The sequence below is a fragment of the Eschrichtius robustus genome, chromosome 1 (genome assembly GCF_028021215.1).
Source record: "Eschrichtius robustus isolate mEscRob2 chromosome 1, mEscRob2.pri, whole genome shotgun sequence".
In the NCBI taxonomy this organism is placed as follows: Eukaryota; Metazoa; Chordata; class Mammalia; order Artiodactyla; family Eschrichtiidae; genus Eschrichtius; species Eschrichtius robustus.
The window spans coordinates 159,706,173-159,726,892 of NC_090824.1; the positions used below are offsets into that span (position 1 = coordinate 159,706,173).

Below are 20,720 nucleotides of genomic sequence, written 5' to 3' on the forward strand. Positions count from 1 at the left end.
ATTATAGAACAAGCAGGTTGAAGGCATGTGTAACCTCTCCACATTTTTGATGAATAATGGCTTCTTGCCTGGTTACTCTGAATTTTTTTTTTTTTTTCTATATGATATGATACAGTGCATAGGACATGAGAATTGGAGACAGGAAACCTCATCTTAATACCTAACTTTATAATTATTAACTGTGTGACTATGAGCCATTAACACTCCCTCTCTGAACCCCCATTCTTCACCTGTAAAACGAGGATAGTGAAAATACCGCCCCTGTTAGGTATTATATTTACGGAAGGAGCAAAACGATGCTGAATTGGAAAGGATCTTAAATAAATATGAAGGGATGAAAAAAATTTAAGACATTACACCATCCACATTCCTCTGCTTGAGCATACTATAAAAAGTACAACAGTGACCCGCTGAACCTAATTCTATTTTTTCTGGGTTCCAGTAGTTGGAGCTCAACTATCCCCACACTGAACCCAAGAGGAGATTAAGGAGAGGTAAGGAAGGAAGGACTTCTTCCTGTCAGGATAAAGTAAACAGGCTGTTGCTTACTGGATATTAGGAAGAGGTAGAAGAGGCCAAGTTATCCAACCACAAAATAAAAACTGGCCTGTGTTTCAAATTTATATAGGAAAAGGGGAAAAATTATTGTGTTAGAAAAACCTAGTTCTCCTCCTGTGTCTTTCTCTTTTACTTTTACACAGAACACTTCATTTATGACACTTCTGGGGACCAAGTATTTGGATTTTTCCCTCCTCCAAGCAATTCTGTGACACCAGCTGGATATCTTACAATTTAACTCAGTTCTGACACTATCTACCTGGAGATAACACCAGATCCCTCAGGTTAAGGGCTCAGTCCCAGGAGACATGCCCCCATTTCAGATGCCAACTGCGAGTAGTAGGTTCTCAGGTTACCCACAACTTCTGTCTGACTTGGCTACAAGTCAGAGGTTCCCATGATCTCCTCCCCGTTGGGTTCGATTATTTGCTGGAACAGCTCACGGTACTCAAGGGAACATTTACTTACATTTACCAATTTATTAAACGATGTGATAAAGGATACAGATGAACAGCCAGATAAAGAGATACGTAGATATAGAAGGGTCCAGAGCTTCTGTACCTGTGGAGTTGGGGGTAGGGTGCATTACTACTCAGTGTATGGATGTGTTCACCAACCAGCAAGCTCCCTGAGCCCCATACTATTTGGATCTTATGGAAGCTTCCTCACATGGGCATGATCATTTATCAACTCCATTTCCAGCCCCTCTCTCTTTCCTAGAGAAGTGATGATATGCCCTGATCCAGGAATCATTCAGGAGCCCACCCAGAGTCGCCTTATTAGAACGAAAGATTCTCCTACCACTCTTATCACATAGGGATTTGCAAATGTTTTAGGAATCTCATGTCAGAACTGGGGGTGAAGAACCAATATATATTTCTTACTACAAATCACGATATCACAGTTATGATGTACCAACCTCTTCTAAATCCCTTATTATTCTGGATACATGAATTTACTGTGTGTGAAATACCGTCATTTACAGGGTTAGTGAGTAATAAAAGAGGTAAAAACCCACCAAACTACTATTTCACCTGGAACTACTTCCCCTGTGTCCTGAATTTTTTTTCACCCTCTTCATTCATGTCTATTAGAAGCATGACTGCTACTGATCAGTAGAGTTCCCCCAAGGCTATTAAAGCAGAACCAACAGCTTATCCTCAATGTCCTATTTACACTAAGGCTCAGCTAGAGTACTGGCGATAAACCTCAAGAAGCTTAACTGCTTTATCTTACTTAGGAAACTAGTTTAATAAATTAAAACATTCATCTGGGCAGGTCATGCTGACCTATATAAAATTATCTCTTATGAGTGGTATATCTTAAACTAAAAGAATCTATACTATCTAATCTTAAATATAGAGTCACCATGAGTTTTAGCTCTCTTTTTCCAAAAGAAAGTTAACAATATTCATAGATAATAATAAAGCTTACCCCAAAGACTTGTGATGATTAAATGAATTAATGCATGCAAAATACATAGTAAGCATTCAGTGAAAAGATATCTATTATAATCTTAATGTTTGGGAAACTGAAATTAAGTTTAAGGTACAGAGCAAGTGTCAGGGGAAGAGTTGAATGTCCCAAGCCTTCTTGCCCCACCCAAACTGGGCGATCCCAGGAAACATTGAAGCAGGTCTCCAGTGGATCAATTCATATGTAGAGTTCATCAATTTCCTATTCATTTACAAAACAAAATGTAACAAACAAACAACCTCCAGTTATCACAGCTATCATCATCTTCATTGCTCACTCTGACATAGATCTATTTGTGTGAAATCAAAAGGGAAATGCAACGAGGACTTTACTGTAAATGAGATAGTTTGGAGCCCATTATTTAATGAATGGATAAATTGCGGTTATGGAGGTGTAAGAGGGTACTGCCACTGCACTTTGTAAATCTCACATCCTCCAGGCTCCAGTGAAGGGATCATAGCTCATAGCTCTCCAAGATGCACGCCATCAATTTGAGTATGTGGTTATTTGGAGAGGGGCCGTACTAGCTAAGAAAACAAGGTTCACCTAAGTAAGAAAGCAAAGATCATTTAAATGATGTCAGATTAAGTTTTCGCAACAAGGTAAAACATTGATAAATTATAATTACATTCATGTATTCTTGATCATATTATATATATATAGCAACTAAATATATATATATATATATATATATATACTTATATATATATATTCTATTTACGTCTGTTTAAGCAGTCCTCTAAAGGCCTGGACTAACAGATTCCATTTATTTCAGTGAATAGTTATGAAGTACCCTCTGCAAGCAGCATAGATTCATGTGCAGAGATTTTCCTGTGAACAAGACACAAACTTCTAGGCTGCAGAGGAGATAGAAAATAAACAACAAATTACATACACAATAATTTAACTGTAATTGTGATGAGTACTCTGAAGGAGAAAAATGGGGTGAGGAATCGCAGGGAGAGAGGGACAAGAGTGGATAGATAAAATCAATTAGGAGGCAATTGGAGAAACTCTGAGGATAACATTAACATTTCATTTCCCTTAAAATTATGATGCTTTAGGTCTGGAGGCTATGTAAGAACTTAGAGATCATAGTAGGTTATGTTAATAATTACATTAATATATATTTATATCATATATCATATAATTATATTAATCCTTATATTAATATAGTTAATGGTTATGTTAAACATGACAATAAGAGCCAGAGATACAATATTAAAAGATTTGCTCTATGTTCTAGAAGTGAACAAAACTGCATTTCCTTAACAATAATTCCTTAATTTATGTTCTCATCAATTTGTTCTGCTTCTGCATCTTGTCACTATAATTTGTCCAAAGACCCAATGCTATACTGTTTCTCATCTAATGTATATAATTTTCTATTATGCTCTAGTTTTTGGAGATTCTGTCAACACTGAAGCGAGAGAACCCTTCTTGTTCATGTCACAAAAGTTCTGAGCTAAGTGTAGTATTTCAGCTGTCCCAAAGACTTGGTGTACTTTCAACTCTGAGACATCATCTTTGGGGGATGGAAAGGTCCAATGACTAGAAGTCCCCTCTCTGTCAGTCGGAGAGTGGCAAGGGTCTACTGATGCCTTCTAAATGGAAATTAAGTGATCTCACATAAAGCTTTTCTACCCTAGGAAAAGATGGTATATATGAATCCGGAGAGTATGGATTTTTAGAAGTTTTATAATTGGTCCAGCTTCAGATTTATGGATCAGAGAATGAGACTGAAATGTTCATTTTGGCAGTTCCAGTCTCTCAGGAAACAAGTGAACGTTATATGGGCTCCTGCTCAAGATTCATCAATGGCCCGTATGTCTGAGATAAGGGAAGTTCAGCTAGAAAACAGTGAGGCTGGATGGAGCTACTCTCTAAATTTCAGTTCCCTGTGAAGTCTGTGGCTTTCCATGAGACTCAACTCAGCAATGTATGAGGCTGAATGTACGTTGCAACCTTGGTCCACCGTGATGCAGGAAGATGGGGTTGAAAGATCATACTCTTTGGAGTTGGCCGTATTGGCATTTGGATCCCATTCCAGTCACTTTGTAGTTGGACTTGAACTATTTCTTTCTAACTTTTCTAAGCCTCAGTTTCCTCATCTTTCAAATTATTAAAAAAATTGGTGTCCATTACTCAGGATAGATAGAAGATTTATAGTTGCACATATTAAGTGTTTAATGTATTGAGATGCTTAATACATACTGAGAAGTTGTTTTTTATGATGCATAGCCCCAATCACCGGCAACTCATCATAATTTGATTTTTTTTAATTGTAGACTCTTCCCAAAATCCTTGATAAACTAGCACCAGCATTCACCTTAAGCAGCTGCAGCTTCCTCGTGGAGAAATCCCGAGCCTCCACAGCACGGGTAGTGGTGTGGAGAGAGATGGGGGTGTCCAGAAGCTACACCATGGAGAGCAGCTACTGTGGCTGCAACCAGGGCCCCTATCAGGTATGTGAGGCTGCGGAATATCCATGCTTTCTGTCTGGCAGCAGTACACTGTGATGCGGAGCTATCACACACCTCTTGTTCCTGCTCTCTAGCCTGAAAGAGGAAGACGTCTCCAGGTAGAGTCTGACCCAGCTCCCTGATCTTGCTGAAGAACTAGTTCAATGATTGTCTTCCCTGGCAGCACAATCTGCGTTGATCCTGGAAGCAATTTGTGCATGCCTGCTGATTTGGTTTCTCAATCATCTGCCCTCGCCAGCAAGTGGCAGGGGAGCCTCCCTCAGACAGGCACCCCCAGCTTTTATGGAACCTCTGCCTGGCCCTGTTTTATGCATGAGAACATTTTCTTTCATTTTGCAACAACTGGGACCAGTCCCCTATGCATCATAAAAAAGACATAGGTCAGCATGTAGATATTGTCAAGACGTACGTGGATTGTGTTTCTCTGTCTTCTGTGCTTATCTAAATTAGCGGCTCTCTGTTATCCTGCTATCACCAGCGCAAACAGAAGCGTGTGCATGACATGGGTCTCCCCAAGATGAGTGGGGCTAGGACTCAAGTTCTAACATTGAGGGAAATGGCTCATATAAATAGTATTCTTTCTACCACTATATTAGCTGTATGAGTAGCTGGATGCTCTTACAGCGGGCTGTTCTAGCTGCTCGTCCCACTCCCCCACTAGAGGAGCATAAATAAGGGACATTGTGACAGTGCCAGGGTAATAGACTCTTTTAAATTCATTAGGCAAGCTGAAAGACTACTCGTTGGTGACTTCTATTCAACCTCAAGAATACCTGGACCTCACCAGCCTTAAAGCTCATTGTGTTGGCTTTGATACTTTCCTGGAACTGCTAGGAAGTGCTTGGCATCTCCATAATCTGGTGCTTGCGGAAATCTGTTAACTATCAAAGGCAGTCCAGGGAGTGACAGGTGATGAACATTCTCTAACTTCCCACCTGGTCAAAGAGATTTTTCAACACAGGGTTACTGAACCACCCATTTTGACCTATTAATTCTGTTAAATAGCCAGTTAGTTTGTCTACACAGTGGCTTGAAAGAATTGTTTTTATTACTGAATTAATAAACTATTAGACTGAATTAATCCTTATTTATCCACATTAATCCAATGCAGAATAAGAAGAGTGAGCTTGTTGGAGAGACATGGGATTGGGCATCCAAAGACCTCACTCTTCCACTTACCAAGCATGCTGCAAACTGCTTACCTCTATTGAACCTATACATTTCATATATCAAACGCAGATATTAATAAGGATTCGTCTCCTTCCTACTAGACAAAATTTTTGTAAAGGCCAAAAGTAAATACATACACAAATATAATTGGAGGTTATATCATCAGGAATCTGTTCATTCTCTTGACATTCAAAACCCATAGGACTGGAAAAAAATAAGCCTGGAATATTGTGACTCTAAGACCTTATGGGTATAGACTTGTGCCTCCCTAGCTGTATGCTTCTTGAAGACAACTCCACACATCCCTCACAGATTTATTAGATTTGTGACTTTCACTGACTTTGTTTCTCCAAGCACCAATTCAGGCTAACAGCTTCTAGTCACATAAGTATCAATGCCATTCACAGTAAATCAACCAGACACTCCAAGGCCCTTGAAGCTGTTGTTTGAAAACTAAATGACTCATAGGTTCAGGCCCTCACCAACTCTTTGTCTTCCATGCAACATACATACTGGCTGTTGGAAATGACAGTGAAAGAGGCTTGTCCAGTGGGACAGCTTTCAGATATGGGCTTATCATTTGCCCTGGGAAATTTTCCACATGGCCTTTGCATGGGGTCTCTATAAGGAAGAATGGAGAAGGAACTGACTAGAGAAAAGCCCTAACAGTGCCAGGTCTGATTTTGTTTTAAAAATCCTATTCTCTATATGAAACACCTCTCTGAATGGATAGGTTTTCCCCTTCCCTTTGTTTTTCTGTCCTTACAAACATTGTCGAGAATTGGAGACAGTGACCAAGAGGATGGTGAGTAATTTTATATATGGGGGGGGTGGAGGGGCACCCTGGGGAAATGAAACCAGCCCAGAGTTGGGTGTTTTGGTGATTTTTGTTTGAGGTATATATTGAAGTCTATGAGCTATAAAGCAGTATAGAAATTTCCATCCTGAACATACTGCAAATGATTTTTGTACATTGAGAAGCTGAGTCCCAGTTGGGTCCCGAGGTTATTATTCTAAGGTCATCTTTCCATTTTTTGTTTAGCATTACCATTTATACAAAAGATGGGAGATACTTAAGTATACCCACGAGGGGCATTCCTTCCTGCCTTCATAAGAATATAAACATTTTTGCAGTTTCTCTGGTTAACGCAGCTTTAACGTAGTTCCAATAATTTCTCCCAGCACACTAAGTACCTGATCTGTTAGTACTGAAATGAAATATCATTTCTTACAGTGACATTTATGTTGGAACTGCATTAAAGAATATAAGCTATCACCTTCAAATAATAATTACTAATATGACATTTTCCCTTCTGTTTTCCAGTCTATAGTTGGCTAATTTAAAAAAAAAAAAAAAAAACTTCTCCAGCTTTTGTTGTTTGGGGGATATAGTCTCTACTGCTAGGTTATATGCTTTGATCCATAATTTGTATTTAACGTGGAAGTCCCATCCACTGAGAGATTTACTTTCCATATTAGGGACTGGCCCAAAGCTGTGGAGGCTGTTGAAGGGAAAAGCCAAAATGGAACGATGTGTCCTTTGGGGGCTCATTTTTTAGAGTCATTTTTCAGACTCTATGTGGACAGATGTGTACTTCACACTGAGTTGAGTGTTTGCGACCTGGAGTCACATGCATGGTGTGTTTGCACATGCGAAGCCATGTGACTGGGTCCCGTGGGCTGCTTGTGGCTTAGGAGGACGACGTAAAAGCTCCCACCCAAGCAGGCTGTTGACATGCTCCTTGACAGTGCTGCTGACTCATGGGATGGCAAAGAGGGTCTTAGAGGAAGGACAGAAGATGGGTGACTCAGCTGAGGTTTGAAGAGTGACTCAACTGGGTGTTAATATTCCCTACCTGCAACTGCTTGCCTTGTATTGTGGACCCTCAAGCAATCCATCCACCACCAACAGAAGGATCTTTCAGTAACCCAAACCTATTCAAGTCAAGTACTGCCCATAACCCTCATTATGTCTAGAGAAAATCCAACTCCTCATCGTGACGTGTAAGGCCTTTGACAATCTCCTCACTCATTTTTTTATACTCAATGCCTTCTTTAGTATAGAATAGGTGTTACGTATCTGTGTTGACTGACCAGTGACCAAATGGATAAGTGAGCAAATGAATGGTGATTTCCAGGTAGGGTCAGATGATTTTCCTCTGTCCATGGATAATTAGAAAAAGGAGAAGAAATCACCATGGTCCAAATATGACTAGAAGCCATTCTAAAGTGGAGATTTTTAAGAGTTGCTGTAATTGGTGGAAATGGAAAATGCATGGGTGAGAGAGGGAAATGAGTAAGAATGCAACTCTGAGACCTCTTAGGCCTGTCACTATATACATGATTTGAGAGCATCTAATGGATTCTTTCCCAGAGTAAGGTGATTCTAGTCCTGGTGTGGAATTTCACATGGCCACATTCTAATAACAGGTGATGATTAGAAAAGAAGACATCCACTGTGCATGTGAGAGATGCTGGGATGTACCTCCTAGATCCCCCTGAAGAGGTGCTCATTTCCCCAGTGGCTCACAGCTGTGTCCATCACCAGAAATTACTTGTAGCTGGCAGAAACTGCCTTGACCAAAGCCATGGCTCCTCTGAGCCTGCATCCAATGGCTGGTCTATGTGGGGTTACAATGGCCTGGCCTCCTAGCCCTAGTTGGGAAAACTCCAAAGGGGGTGCCATTCCAGCTCCAGAACTCCCTGTAGGATCGGTGGGGACCTCTGTAGCAATTGCACTGAGGTTCAACCTCCTCCTCTGCCCAGTTCTGCTTTCCTCACCACTCATAGGTGGTGTTATGGTGAGAGCTCCCCAAAAATCCTTCTGCAAAACAAATTATAACAGTATTTCACAAAGGCTTAACTTAGAAAGCATAAATGTTGGAACTAAGCACTTGAGCTATTGAAGATGGTTTGATAGGGACAAATTCATAGAAGAAATTTAATCATCTCAACTTGGCTTTCAAGCCTCCCGGTGCCATCTCATTCACATTCTGCTCCCCTTAGCTGTTTTGGGAACATGGCCCACACAGAATGAGAGACTGCAGCTAGGTACAGGGCCTCCTGCACTGGTGCTCTACTGCTATTGTGGGCCAGAAGAGAGATTGAGTGTATTAGTTTCCCACGGCTACCATACAAATTACCACAAATTAGGTGGCTTAAAATTATTCCGTATTGGTTCTAGAGGCTAGAAGTCCAACATTAAGGTGTTGGTATCACCACATACTCTCTAAAGGCTCTAGGGGAGAATCTGGTCCAGGGCTTTCTCTTAGCTTCTGATGTGTCCTGGCTTGTAGATGCATCACTCCAATCTCTTCCCTTTGTCATCACATGGCCATCTCCACTTGTCTGCCTCTGTCTCTGTGTCTTCTCTCCTCTTCTTATAAGGACACCAGTCATTATTGCATTTGGGACCCACCCTATTCCAGTATGACCTCATCTTAACTAATTACATCTCCAACAATCCTGTTTCCGAATAAGGTCAAATTATGAAGTTCTTGGAAGGACACTAATTTTGGGGAGACCTATTCAACCTAGTGCACTGGTCCAGGCAAGAAAGTACAGAATATTTAGATCCAAGAACCAAAAAGAGGTTTTTATTTCTGTCTCCATATTTCTGTGCTGTGAATCCCCAAACAAATGATAACTACCCTTGTTTTCTCTCTACCTCATGATCAAGAAATTAAGAAGTTTAGATTTTCTTGGAACATTTTGGAAGACAAATTGGAGAGTCATGCCGTAATTAATGAATGCTGATTAGTGCTGCTTGAGTATTATAACATGCAGTGCCCTTAAATAAGCAATAATAACAAACACGTCTATGGTATTTACTGTGTGTTAAGCCTTTTGCAGGTATAAACTTACTCCATTTTTTGCTACCACAGGACAAAACACGGCAAAGTTGTTTTTATCATCATCATCATCCTTATTTTACAAATTGGGATACTTAGGCAGAGAGGTTAAATAACTTACTCAATGCCACACGGTTAGTAAATTTTAGAACCAGGGTTTGAATACAGGCACATCTGACCCCTCACGCCCCTGCTATCTGCCTAGTTGAATGTCATTGGTGAAAGGAGCCCTGGGCTTTGGAAACAAGAGACCCAGCTTCTGCTTTTGGCTACCACTAAGTAAATTTGCAACAAGGGGTTTCTTGACTATAATAAGAAGGCATAATTAGAACTGAGAAATGGGCATAGTCTCTGGTAAATTATGTTTGAAATAGGCTGCCTTTGCTGGGTATCCATGGGGCTTATGGGTTACCTAGATCAGGGTGACCTGGCATGATTCTGAAACCCCTAAAAATCTTCTGCAACCACTGCTGGGCATGTGGTTTTTCCAAGGAGAATGTGCTCTGCTTTTAGCACCAATTAGCTAGTTGTCAGGAGCCTTTGTTCATCCATCCCATCTTGTCACACCCCTTCATCCAACTTGACCTGTTTCTTTTTTGACGTTTCCAGAGTAAACAAAGAGGGATTGGAGGAATGTAATACTATGAAGTGGAGGCTTTCTACCAGCAGGGAAAATGGGGGGAGCGAGCGGAGCTGGTCTTCAGTGAGACAACCTATTGAAGTTTGAATTAGGCAAGTTCCTACATTGTTTCCTACACTCATTTCACTTCCTAATGACATCTCTCCTTTTCCTCTTAGAGAGCTATTGCTCTCACACAGCTCTTTGGACTTGACCAGTCTTTAATTGAGGACACTTCTCTTCCTCAAATGTCCCAAGTTGCAAAATTGCCCTTCTGCCAGGGTCTACACACACATTCTTTGACCACACACACATTTTATATGTGTGTATCACACATGTATGCACAAACATACGTACCTACCAGCGTTTCTCCATAGATTTATACAGGAAGTACGGTTTATTGTTTAGTGTGGGTGTCTGTGTCAGACATAGAGTTCCAAGGAGAGCTCTGCACTTAGCAGTCATCACTTTGAGACCTGACCTCTATGAATTTTGGTTGTAGTAGTGGTTTCCTCACAATCCCTGCCTATGGAGATGCTGTTAAGACTGAATGAGCAATTGCCTGTAAAACATTTATCATTATGTTCATAGTAAACTCATACTTACTTATTGTAAGTATGTACCATTATTTGTACCATTATTGATGGTATATAAGAATTTTTAATGGTTGTTTACTATTTTCATTTTAAATAAAGACACTGAGACTCCAACTTTTATCTATAATTGTCTTATTCAGATCTTCTTAATTAGAACCTTTGGGGTTAGAGTTTAGGTATCTGTGATTTTATTAACTTTACTATGAAGCCAGCGTTGAGAATGATAGACTTTGACTTTTACTGAGGCTGATATCCATATATCTATATTTATAGATTTAGCTATATCAAAACAGCTTCTGTCTGTATTATCTAGACCTTTCCTCTATTATCTACCCTTTATTCTATCAAACTTCATATGCAGTCTAAGCTATATAATAGTCAATTTATAGCTGAGGTTCTAGAGAAAGGGAAGGGGAATTTGTGAGCCTGCTTCTAGGGGAAGAGTGAGGTGTGGAGGACAGGACAGGAAACAGATTTAAATTCCTCCAAAATTGCTGAATTTAAAAGCCTATTCTGATCACAAGCACAACTCAAGAATATATTTTGGATCATTATTCTCTTGGAAGTCATTTTCCTGTTCTACGGGCAGCCTCATATTGGAATGTAACTCTTTCTGAGCTCTGAATGGGAGTTGGGGATATCTTAATTTCATTAACATAAACTGAGGAATAGTATTTCTCAAACGTTAATGTGCGCAAGAACTACCTAGGGATCTTATATAATGCAGATTTCTGAACCATGTCTCCATTTGACCTGGGGAATGGCCCAGGAATCTGCATTTCATCAAGCACCCCTGGAAATTCATATTCTCAGTCACCGAGAGATGAGGCAGGATACCCAGAGGTAAAAGGCGAGATGGTTTTGAAACTAGTTTTTGTGGTTTCTGTTTTTGTTCTCTTTCTCCTGATTCGTTCGGGCCTATGGAGAATTTTCCATGGCTTTTATTGTAAAGTCTCAAATTCTCTGCCTCTCCCCCACCTTTAAAAAATTTTTTTTGATGTGTGTGTGTGTGTGTCTGTGTGTCTGTGTTTCATCTGTACTTTTAGATAACTGACTTAGTTCTCCCACAGAAGTTGTATTTAATAAATGTCTAATATCCCAGTGAGAGTTTAAAGACATTTTTGGTTTTGTTTGTTCGTTCGTTTTTCTAGCTTCTGAGACACCACCAGGTTAAAGTTTCTTAAACTGCCTGTAGAACAAAAGTGTCTAGGAACTGATATAATTATATACAAAATTGTTTGCCTATGTGTACACTTTTCTGGGGAGAGTGGCTATGGTTTTTAAGATATTTTTAAAGGGTGGGCAACCCACCCAAAAGATTAAGAGCTCATGCTTTAGTTTATTAAATCCAAGATCTCCAGATGGCCCATCACAGCTTCGCAGTGTCTGCTCTTAAATCAGCTCTAGAAGTGCTTGGCTTGACTTTGTGAAAAGCAAATGGAGTCTAAATCGCTATTTCTTCTACTTATCAATTAGCACAAGAATAATGATGCATCTCATTAAGTGTGTATTGGAGTAACTTCAGTCTAAATCTTCTGTGATTGCACTTAGGACACTAATCTTTTCAGGATGCTGCTTCTCACAGGTGGTCATTTAGACTGAGGAGCAGCTGCCTCAGCTACACCTGGCATCTATGCAGAGTCTCAGGCCCTACCTATTGCTTCAGAATCTGCATTGTAACAGGATCCCCAGGTGATCCGTGTTCCCAGGAAAGCACTGATTTAGAGCATCCTTGGTCGGCAGGGAGGTGAGAAAGGATTAGGGGTGAAGAAAGGGAAAAGTTAGGGAGTTCTAACTTTTCCAGTAGGCAAGGACATAGTTCCCAGAATTTTTGTGCTCTAGAAAGAGATGCTGTATGTGGATGTGATTTAAAAGGTGAAAGTAATCCCCAATATGAGACCTTTTGTTGATCGGTGCCAACATTTTAATGCTAGATGAGTCTGTTGTTTTTTCCCCTGCATCTCTATTCTCTAACAACCATCCCCGTTCTAGGGCTTAGAAAAGGGGACCATTTCCCAAACGCCTGCTTTACCATTGAAATGCAACTTCAGTCCTTTGTTGAGACAAATATGAAATCCAGATGCTAAGGTGTCATTTTAGTATGAACCTCTATTTGAATCATTCATGTCAATCCCCTTTTTCTTATTAACTATGATTCAACAAGTGTTGCCTTAGTGTTCTGTTTTTGTTTTTGTTTTTTAACCTCTTTGTATATCTCAAAGCACATTATGAGCCATTTATTAACCCACTGCAGGCCTAATGATGTAGTGAAATATTGTCCTCATTCTGTAGCCCTCCATTCCAAAAAGTCTGTCAGCATTATGATAGAATGGTAAAAGGAATTAAATAAAAATCTAGAGGTAGAGATGCTAATGAGGTTGCCAGCAGGGGCCTTTCCTGGGATTTCTAAAACCCTGGGAGCAGTGAATTTTATATGCCCGTTTGTAGAAAATGGTTCATTGTATCAAAAATAAGGACAAAATCTGGCACGTGGGATAATCCAATGAGCCTCTGATGACCTCTGTCTGTTAAAAATAATTTGGCTTCAAAGGACCAGGGAGAAGAAAAGACGGTTTATCTCTAAATCTTACTCTCTTCATGTGATTAATGTAAATGCAATAAGCCAGATGCCCTAAGAGAGCAGATATAAAACCAAAGAAAGGATTCATTTAATCTAGGGTTTTTTTTTTTTTTTTTTTTTTGGTTTTGTTTTCATTTGGGGGTTTTTTGTTTGTTTGTTTTTAGCTTGTAACATAGAGAAAAAGGATTGGCCAAACCCAAGATGCATTTCTTTGGTTCTTGGTACATGATTGAGTTCCTCGGACTAGCATCTCCTTACAAATGTGCTGAGAAGGGAGGGTTCAGGCTATGAAAGTATTATCCACAGGGTATTCTCCTCTACAAAATGGAGTGGACCCCAGACCACAATACCCTCCTTGACTAGGAGGGGCAGGTAATGGTTCTATTCCTCCAGCCAGTTTTTTGATATTCTCTACCATGACTTCACTTCAGTGGAGCAGCCCCAGAAATTTCTATTTATAAAACTAAGCAGTGATTCTCCTTCTGCGTTCCCTGAATGTAAATGAGAAGAGAACATTTTAGAATACTTTGAACGGTGTTGTCAGAAGGGAGGCATTAGGTATTTTTATATAAATTTATCATTGTTTCATCAATTAGTTAACACATATTTATTAGGTATCTACTTTGTTTTAAGCTGAAGTTTGGGACTTGGGGATATATAGAGAAAACTAAAAACACTTAGCCAAAGTCAGATACGTGGTCAATTCATCTTCACTCTTCATTCATTCTTTCTTTCATTCATCATTCAATAAACATTTAAAAAAAAATCCCGACAGTATGTTAGGTGCTAAGAATATGACAGAGAGTGGAATTGACAGCTTCCTACCCTCCCAGAGTTTATAGTCCAGCCAGAAAGGAAGTTAGTTAAGTAAGCAATAACAACAGAGATTAATATAAAACAACTGGGTGCTATAAGAGAACACAGAAGGAGATAATTTAGGCCTTCCTTCAATTTTGGTTGAGTTGAATATAAATTATCCACAAGTTAATTTTTTGTGAAATTGGGGAGGATAACTTATGTGACAAAGTAGAAGATAATTGTTTGAAAGTAGGGTAGGGTCAGGGAGTGCTTGACCTTTCTTTCATCCTAGTTTCCTTTCGTGCTACTTTTTTCTCATTTCATATTTCTAAATCTCCATGGAATTCCATGCTGGGGGTGTGCATTAGGTTAAACCCGAGTACACTGGAGCACTCCAGTATAATATCCTACTCCTTTCTCTAGCATGCCTTCCTTCAGGAAGCACCTGAAATGTTCTGCAGGTGTTTCTATGGAGCTTATAGTTTACTACACCTCCCTAAAGGCACACATCAAATCAGAAAGATCAAAAATATCTCAAAATCCTTTTTAGACTGATAATGAATGATGGAATGTAAATAAGGGTAATCTTGATTATTTTATGAAATGAATTTCTGTACACCCACAAGTATTCCTGAAAGCAACAAAAATCACAGCAATAAAAATACCCTCCCTTTGCATAGTCATCTATAATTTGTAAAACACTTTCATAAACTTTATTATCTCAGAGAGCCAGAAAACCGCCATAGACCAAGTGTGAGAGAAAATGAAAGTGGGAGATAAGAAATGTGAGCCAGGAAGGAGATGGAAAGTAATGCAAAGTGCTGCATTTCTGGTCAAAGCAGGCAGGTAGGTTTGCTCAGCTATGTGGGGTGCGTCTGGACAGGCTGTGTGCAGAACAGTTTCCCAGAGGGGTTGCGGAGAAGGAAGAAGGAGAGATTTATCTGCCTGCTGCACACAGCTCCACTTCCTGTTTCCCATTAGTCAAAGTGTGAGCCCAGAGAGTTGAACCATCTGGCCCCCTTTGCAGCCACTCATACAAGTCCAGAGATGGTGAGAGAAGCCAGAAATTCAGGGTGTGAAGCTGGTGGGCCTGGCTCTATAGTAGCAGCAATGAAGGAAGTTCTCCTAGGAATGTAACTGGTCCACCCAAGGGTGTGGAGCTGTGAGGGCCCAAACAGAACTGGGGGCACTTAAGGCAAAGTTTGCTCACTACTGAGGGTCCAGCAGCTCATGTCACCAATGGAATCTGAGGAGGCACCTAAGCTATATCCTATACAATTCCCAAGAAAATCTTTTTATATTTTTAATCGTAAACATTATAAAACACAAATTGACAGTATTCAACAAAAATATTCATAACCTTTGATCCTAAAGTTTCACTTCCAGAAATTTAATTCCAGAAGTGCACAAAGATACCACATACGAGGATATCACTACTTGTTAATAGTGAGAAAATGGAAACAACCTTAATTCCCATCCGTAGAGGACCGATGAAATAAACAATTGTCTGTTTAACAATGGATGACTCAGACGAAAGGAAGAAGATAATTACATTCACATGGCCTTTAGCATTTCTATACACTAGCTCCGTCATGTATTGATTGTTTTTTGGGTACATTATTTATTCCTTTTAACCTTTTGTGTACTCATCAGAAAAATGGGGATAATGATTATACCTTCTTCAGCATATTTGTATGTAAAGCACTTAGTAGACACAAAATACTAACTAACCTTTGTCTTCACTGTCATCCTCCTAACTGTCCTCTCCCATAAATATATATAATATATAATATATAAATGTAATAAATATAATAAATATATGTATACGTATATGTACACACACACATATTTTTTCTTTTGGGGGGGGTGGCCAAAAAGTTCATTCAGGTTTTTTGGAACATCTTATGGAAAAACCCTGAATGAACTTTTTGGCCAACCCTATATAGATAGAGAGAGAGCAGAGAAAGATTTATTGCAGGAGCCAAGTAAGGAGAACAGGTGGCTCATGCTCAAAAGACTTGAACAGCCCGATGGGTCTCAGGGAAGAGTTTTCAAGGGGAAGGTGAGGGCATCTCCCTTATATATTGCTAGACTCAACCTACTGACATGAAAACAAAGATGAAGAAAATTTAAGTGGCATTCCAAGTGCATGATAACTTGTCAGTGGTGGAATTAGAATTTAGGCTGTGTTGTAATTAGAATTAGAATACACTAAATCCTGTGTTCTTTAATTATACCATGTTGCCTCACTTTGAAGAAATTTTCAGGTGTCACAAAGCTGGGACAAGCAGTTATTGAGTTACACAGCAAAATTTGTGTCTAAAGAGATCTTAGCAAAATGGAATCCTGGGCATAATATCAAAATAGGAACTTAACGTGGATAATTGGGAAGTTCAGCATTTGGTTAAAACCAAAAGAAATCACTCCAGTACAAGAAAGTTTATAAAAAAATATTTAGGGATTTTACTTACTGGTAATGTAATATGATTAAATTATGAACTATGACTATTAAAAATGTGAATATGATATTCGATTGCGTTAAAATTATCGTAACACTTAGAATGAGAAAGCTGATATTTCTGCTTTCTCTAACTCGGTCTAATTGCACTGAGAATAATGTGTTCCATTCAGTAATATGACTTGATTTTCAGGCACTTAAGGGAGAATTGTAGTAGAAGTATGCAGTGGTCAGGTAAAAAAGAGCCTTTTGAGCCATCCTAAGGAAGATGGAGTTTACTTTCAAAGATAAAAGGTGTCCATCAATATGATTTAAGAAGAGAAGTAATGGGATCATATCTGTTCCTTAACAGCTGTGTGCTGACTGGGACTGGGGACAGGGAGACTAGTCAGGCTATTGTAACCGTCCATGGCTGGAAGGAGGGCAGAGATCTTGGAAACAAACAGGAGAGACAAATTCAAGAAATATTCAGGAGGTGGACTTGACCAGAGCTGATAATCGGCTGAATGAGGTAGTGAGGGGTGAAGAAGTGGGAAGACTCTAGGATGACTCCCGGGTTTCTGGACTGGATTCAAGGTAGGAAATGTAGGAAGGGGAATCATCTTGTGGGCATGTGTGAGAGAGAAAGGATGATCGTACACGTAGGCAAGGGAACTCACTACTACTTTGGATATTACAAAAGAAACTAGAGAAACAGAGTTTGGCTTGATGGATAAACTCTATAGCCAATTCCCTTTGTGAAGTTCTTGATTTTGTGATCAGACCATTAATGGAAAAGAATGCAAAATTGCTGTATTGACCTTATGAGAAACTTTCTAACGTACACTCATTACTGTTTCAACACCACTGACCTTATCCTCATTGTGGCTTAATTTAGATTCTAATGCTTATTCCTCTATATACTCCAAAATTCTTATTATAGTTTTCCTTATTGCTACTAACTTCCTAATGCAAATCTGTACGTTTGGTATTAGTTTGACTGAAGAAAAGAGCCCTGGGTCAAATTTAACTACATATACTTTTCTTTTTTTTTTTTCTAACCATATTATAGAAAAGTTTAGGGGAACAAAATAAGAAAAGTAGTATGGCTCATAAGTGTATGAACCTGTGTCTGTGTCTGCCATTTCTTTTGTCACTTTGATATTTCTTTCTAGACTTTGATCATATGCACATATTTACGGACTTGTTATCAATCAGTACATATATTTGTGAATTATTTATTTTTAATTAACATTGTATCATAAGAATTTCCCACATTTCTCCAAAAACATCATGCTTCTAACAACTGCATTTTTTCCAACATTACATTTATTACACTACAATTTACTTAGAATTGTTAGACATTTAGTTTGCTTCCAAAATTTTGGCTGTTTTATGCAACTCTAAGAAGAAGATATTAATCTATAAACTTTTCCCCACTCACCACCAATATTTTCAACTAATAGTTTAGAGTTCCAAAGCAGAATTTCTAAGTCTAAGTGCTTAAAAAAATTTGTTTAATTGGATATTACAAAATATCTTTACCAAGTTAAAACCTGGCTTGGCCTTGACTCCTTGCTTATGGTCAGTGTGAGAAGTTGTATTTCCACTTGGGCTTTTTAATTTAACCATGTATATAGCACATTTAACTGAATGCACAGTCAACTCAGCATAGGAAGGAAGGCAGAATAGAAATATAATGACCACTTTTATTTTTTAAAAAATTCTCAAATTCTTGCATCTCACAATTTTGATAGGCTCCTTCTTACTCTTTTTTCCCCCAGACCAGCTAATGGGAAGATCAAGTGGCAACATTTCTTATGTTTTCTCATTCAGATATATTGTCATAGAAAGGAGTTCATAGGTTTGTTTGTCAATTTATTTTTTAGCTTTTGTGAAATGATGTCCTAAAAGAGGCCACTGAAACAACCATGGGGTTGACTTCCAAATTGGGTCATCATTTTATCATTCAATTGAAATCTCATTTACCACTGAAAAGCATTGCCAGTTACCATAACAAATCAATTTTTGTGTCCTAACACTCCTCAGACTCTCCTCCATCACTCATGAATGGGTTGAGTACAGCTGTTCATGATCAACCCCAAAATATAATCCAGAAATAAAATCTTCCTCCCCCCAAATCTCCTTGACATAGATACTTCCTCACTGGCTCAACACTGGCACAGAAATAAGACCATTTGTAGTCTCAGGTAGGAAACATTACAGAGATTGCCAAAGAAAGTGGTGAAGTGGAAACCAGAAGACTTCATCAAGGACACAGGATATGAGTTTAATTTGGATTATGAGTTTCTTAGGAAATGCTTATGGATATATGTTAGCATGAGACATTAAACAGATTACTGAGGTAGTAAGCTCTCTAGCTCAGAGTTTCTCAGCCTCAGTACTACTGACACTTTGGGCTGGGCTATTCTTTGTCGAGGGGCTGTCCCGTGCATTGTAGGATGTTTGGCAGCATCCCTGGCCTTTCCCACTAGATGCCCGTAACAGATTCTAGTTGTGACAACCAAAAATGTATCCAGACCTTGCCAGTTGTCCCCTCGTGGGTCAAAACCACCCATAATTGAGAACTATTGCTTACCTGCAGTTGTTTAGTTTCCCGTGTCCCCTCTTTGAGTCTCAGATTCCTTACCTACAAAATCAGAAAATTGAACTAGGTGATATCCAGTTTTCCTCTAACTCTAAAGGTGTTTGAACATGCCAGAGCCAGAGAAACAGATTTACTGTGTATATGATCTTTCAAACCCTAGACTTTTGTGATTCCTGAAGTTTCGAAATTGCCACAATGTTCTGAAAGTGTTTTAAAAGAAACACTATGGTGTTTTCAGTTGGGGAATGTAAACAAGATGGGCTACTGTTTTCTCTAAGGAAAAAAAAAATTGTTAGAGACCAGAACTAGGAATTTTATTTGTGCTAATGTCCTAAAGTTTCGAGATGAGAAGCAAGCTGGAGTATGATGGAATCGGAAGATAGGAGAAAAGTGACCAAATCTAACACTAAAATAGAAGTGAAGGCAAAAATCAATAAATTTCAAGTCTGAAAATACCCACATCACTTCTTTTAAACATAAAATAATCAGATGATAAGAGGAAAAAGCTTCAAGGAATCCAGGAACTGATTTCCTAAGAGCATATGTTTCCACTGGAAGGCTTCTTCGTTCATCACTCGGTTACTTAAGTTTCATGGGAGACTAGGTGTGAAATCCATTAACTGCTTTTCCAGTAGATTGAAAGGAATCACTAGTATTGATACATTCAGAACACTGGTAAGAAACAGAAGTTCAGAAGTTCTAGAATGGCTGTGAGGGTGGAGCAGGAAGGAGGCAATGAAGAATAGCAAGCCATGCTCCACATTTCACTGCCGTCACCATGGAGTGAGCTTTTGTGATGCTCGGTGTCTATTTAGACACACAAGCATGCTGCCTGTCAGCACGCCCCGTGTGCCGAATAGAACCAATGGATTTGGGTCCAGCTTCACAGGCAAGAACATTCTCACCTGAGAGAGAACAGTCGACAAAATTCACTCAGAAAGGAGAAGAGGAAGGGATATGAAATCTCTCTCTTTTGCTTGGTCTCTCACTCTCTCTCTCTCTCCTAACCCTGCACTTCTAAACTATCTAGCAGGGCAAGTTTCACAGTCATACAGTAAGCATTCATGACTGTGAAGGATAACTAGTAATGTTATTTAAGTGCTTGCCATGAACTTGAAACCTGACTTGGCCTTGACTTCGTAATACATCATGAGACTTATTAGAGCTTACTATGTACTCTTAGGTTTGCATGTGTTAGATTAACTGTCAATACAAACCTCTAAGGTAGTTGTTTTTTCACCTACCTCTTTAGATAAGGAAATTTGAGCAGAGAGTAGTAGTTGGTAACGTGTCCAAAGTCACACAGAGAGTAAGTTGAAAGAGCTGGGATCTGAACCCAGTCAGACCCACTCCTTGAGCCTCTGCCCCTTGCTGCTATGTCCTACCACTTCCCTGAGTGTGTTATAGCATGGTCTTCATTCTAACTGCCACCTTATGAGTAGTTATTATTTTTGTCTTTTTTCCACAGATGAGGAAACTGAGGTACAGGGAGGTTGAGTCATTTGTCAAAAGTCACATAGAAATGAAGTAAGGAATCAGGGAT

At 39.2% G+C, this 20,720-nt stretch overlaps 1 protein-coding gene across 1 annotated transcript in view; it reads left to right on the forward strand.

The window, feature by feature from the left end:
• Window positions 1–20,720, forward strand: part of AGBL1 (AGBL carboxypeptidase 1) — a 779,202-nt gene that overhangs the window by 468,597 nt on the left and 289,885 nt on the right. Inside the window, exon 21 of the mRNA XM_068543058.1 lies at window positions 4,323–4,499. Within this exon, the coding sequence (XP_068399159.1) occupies window positions 4,323–4,499 (177 nt within the window). The remainder of the gene's footprint in view (window positions 1–4,322; window positions 4,500–20,720) is intronic.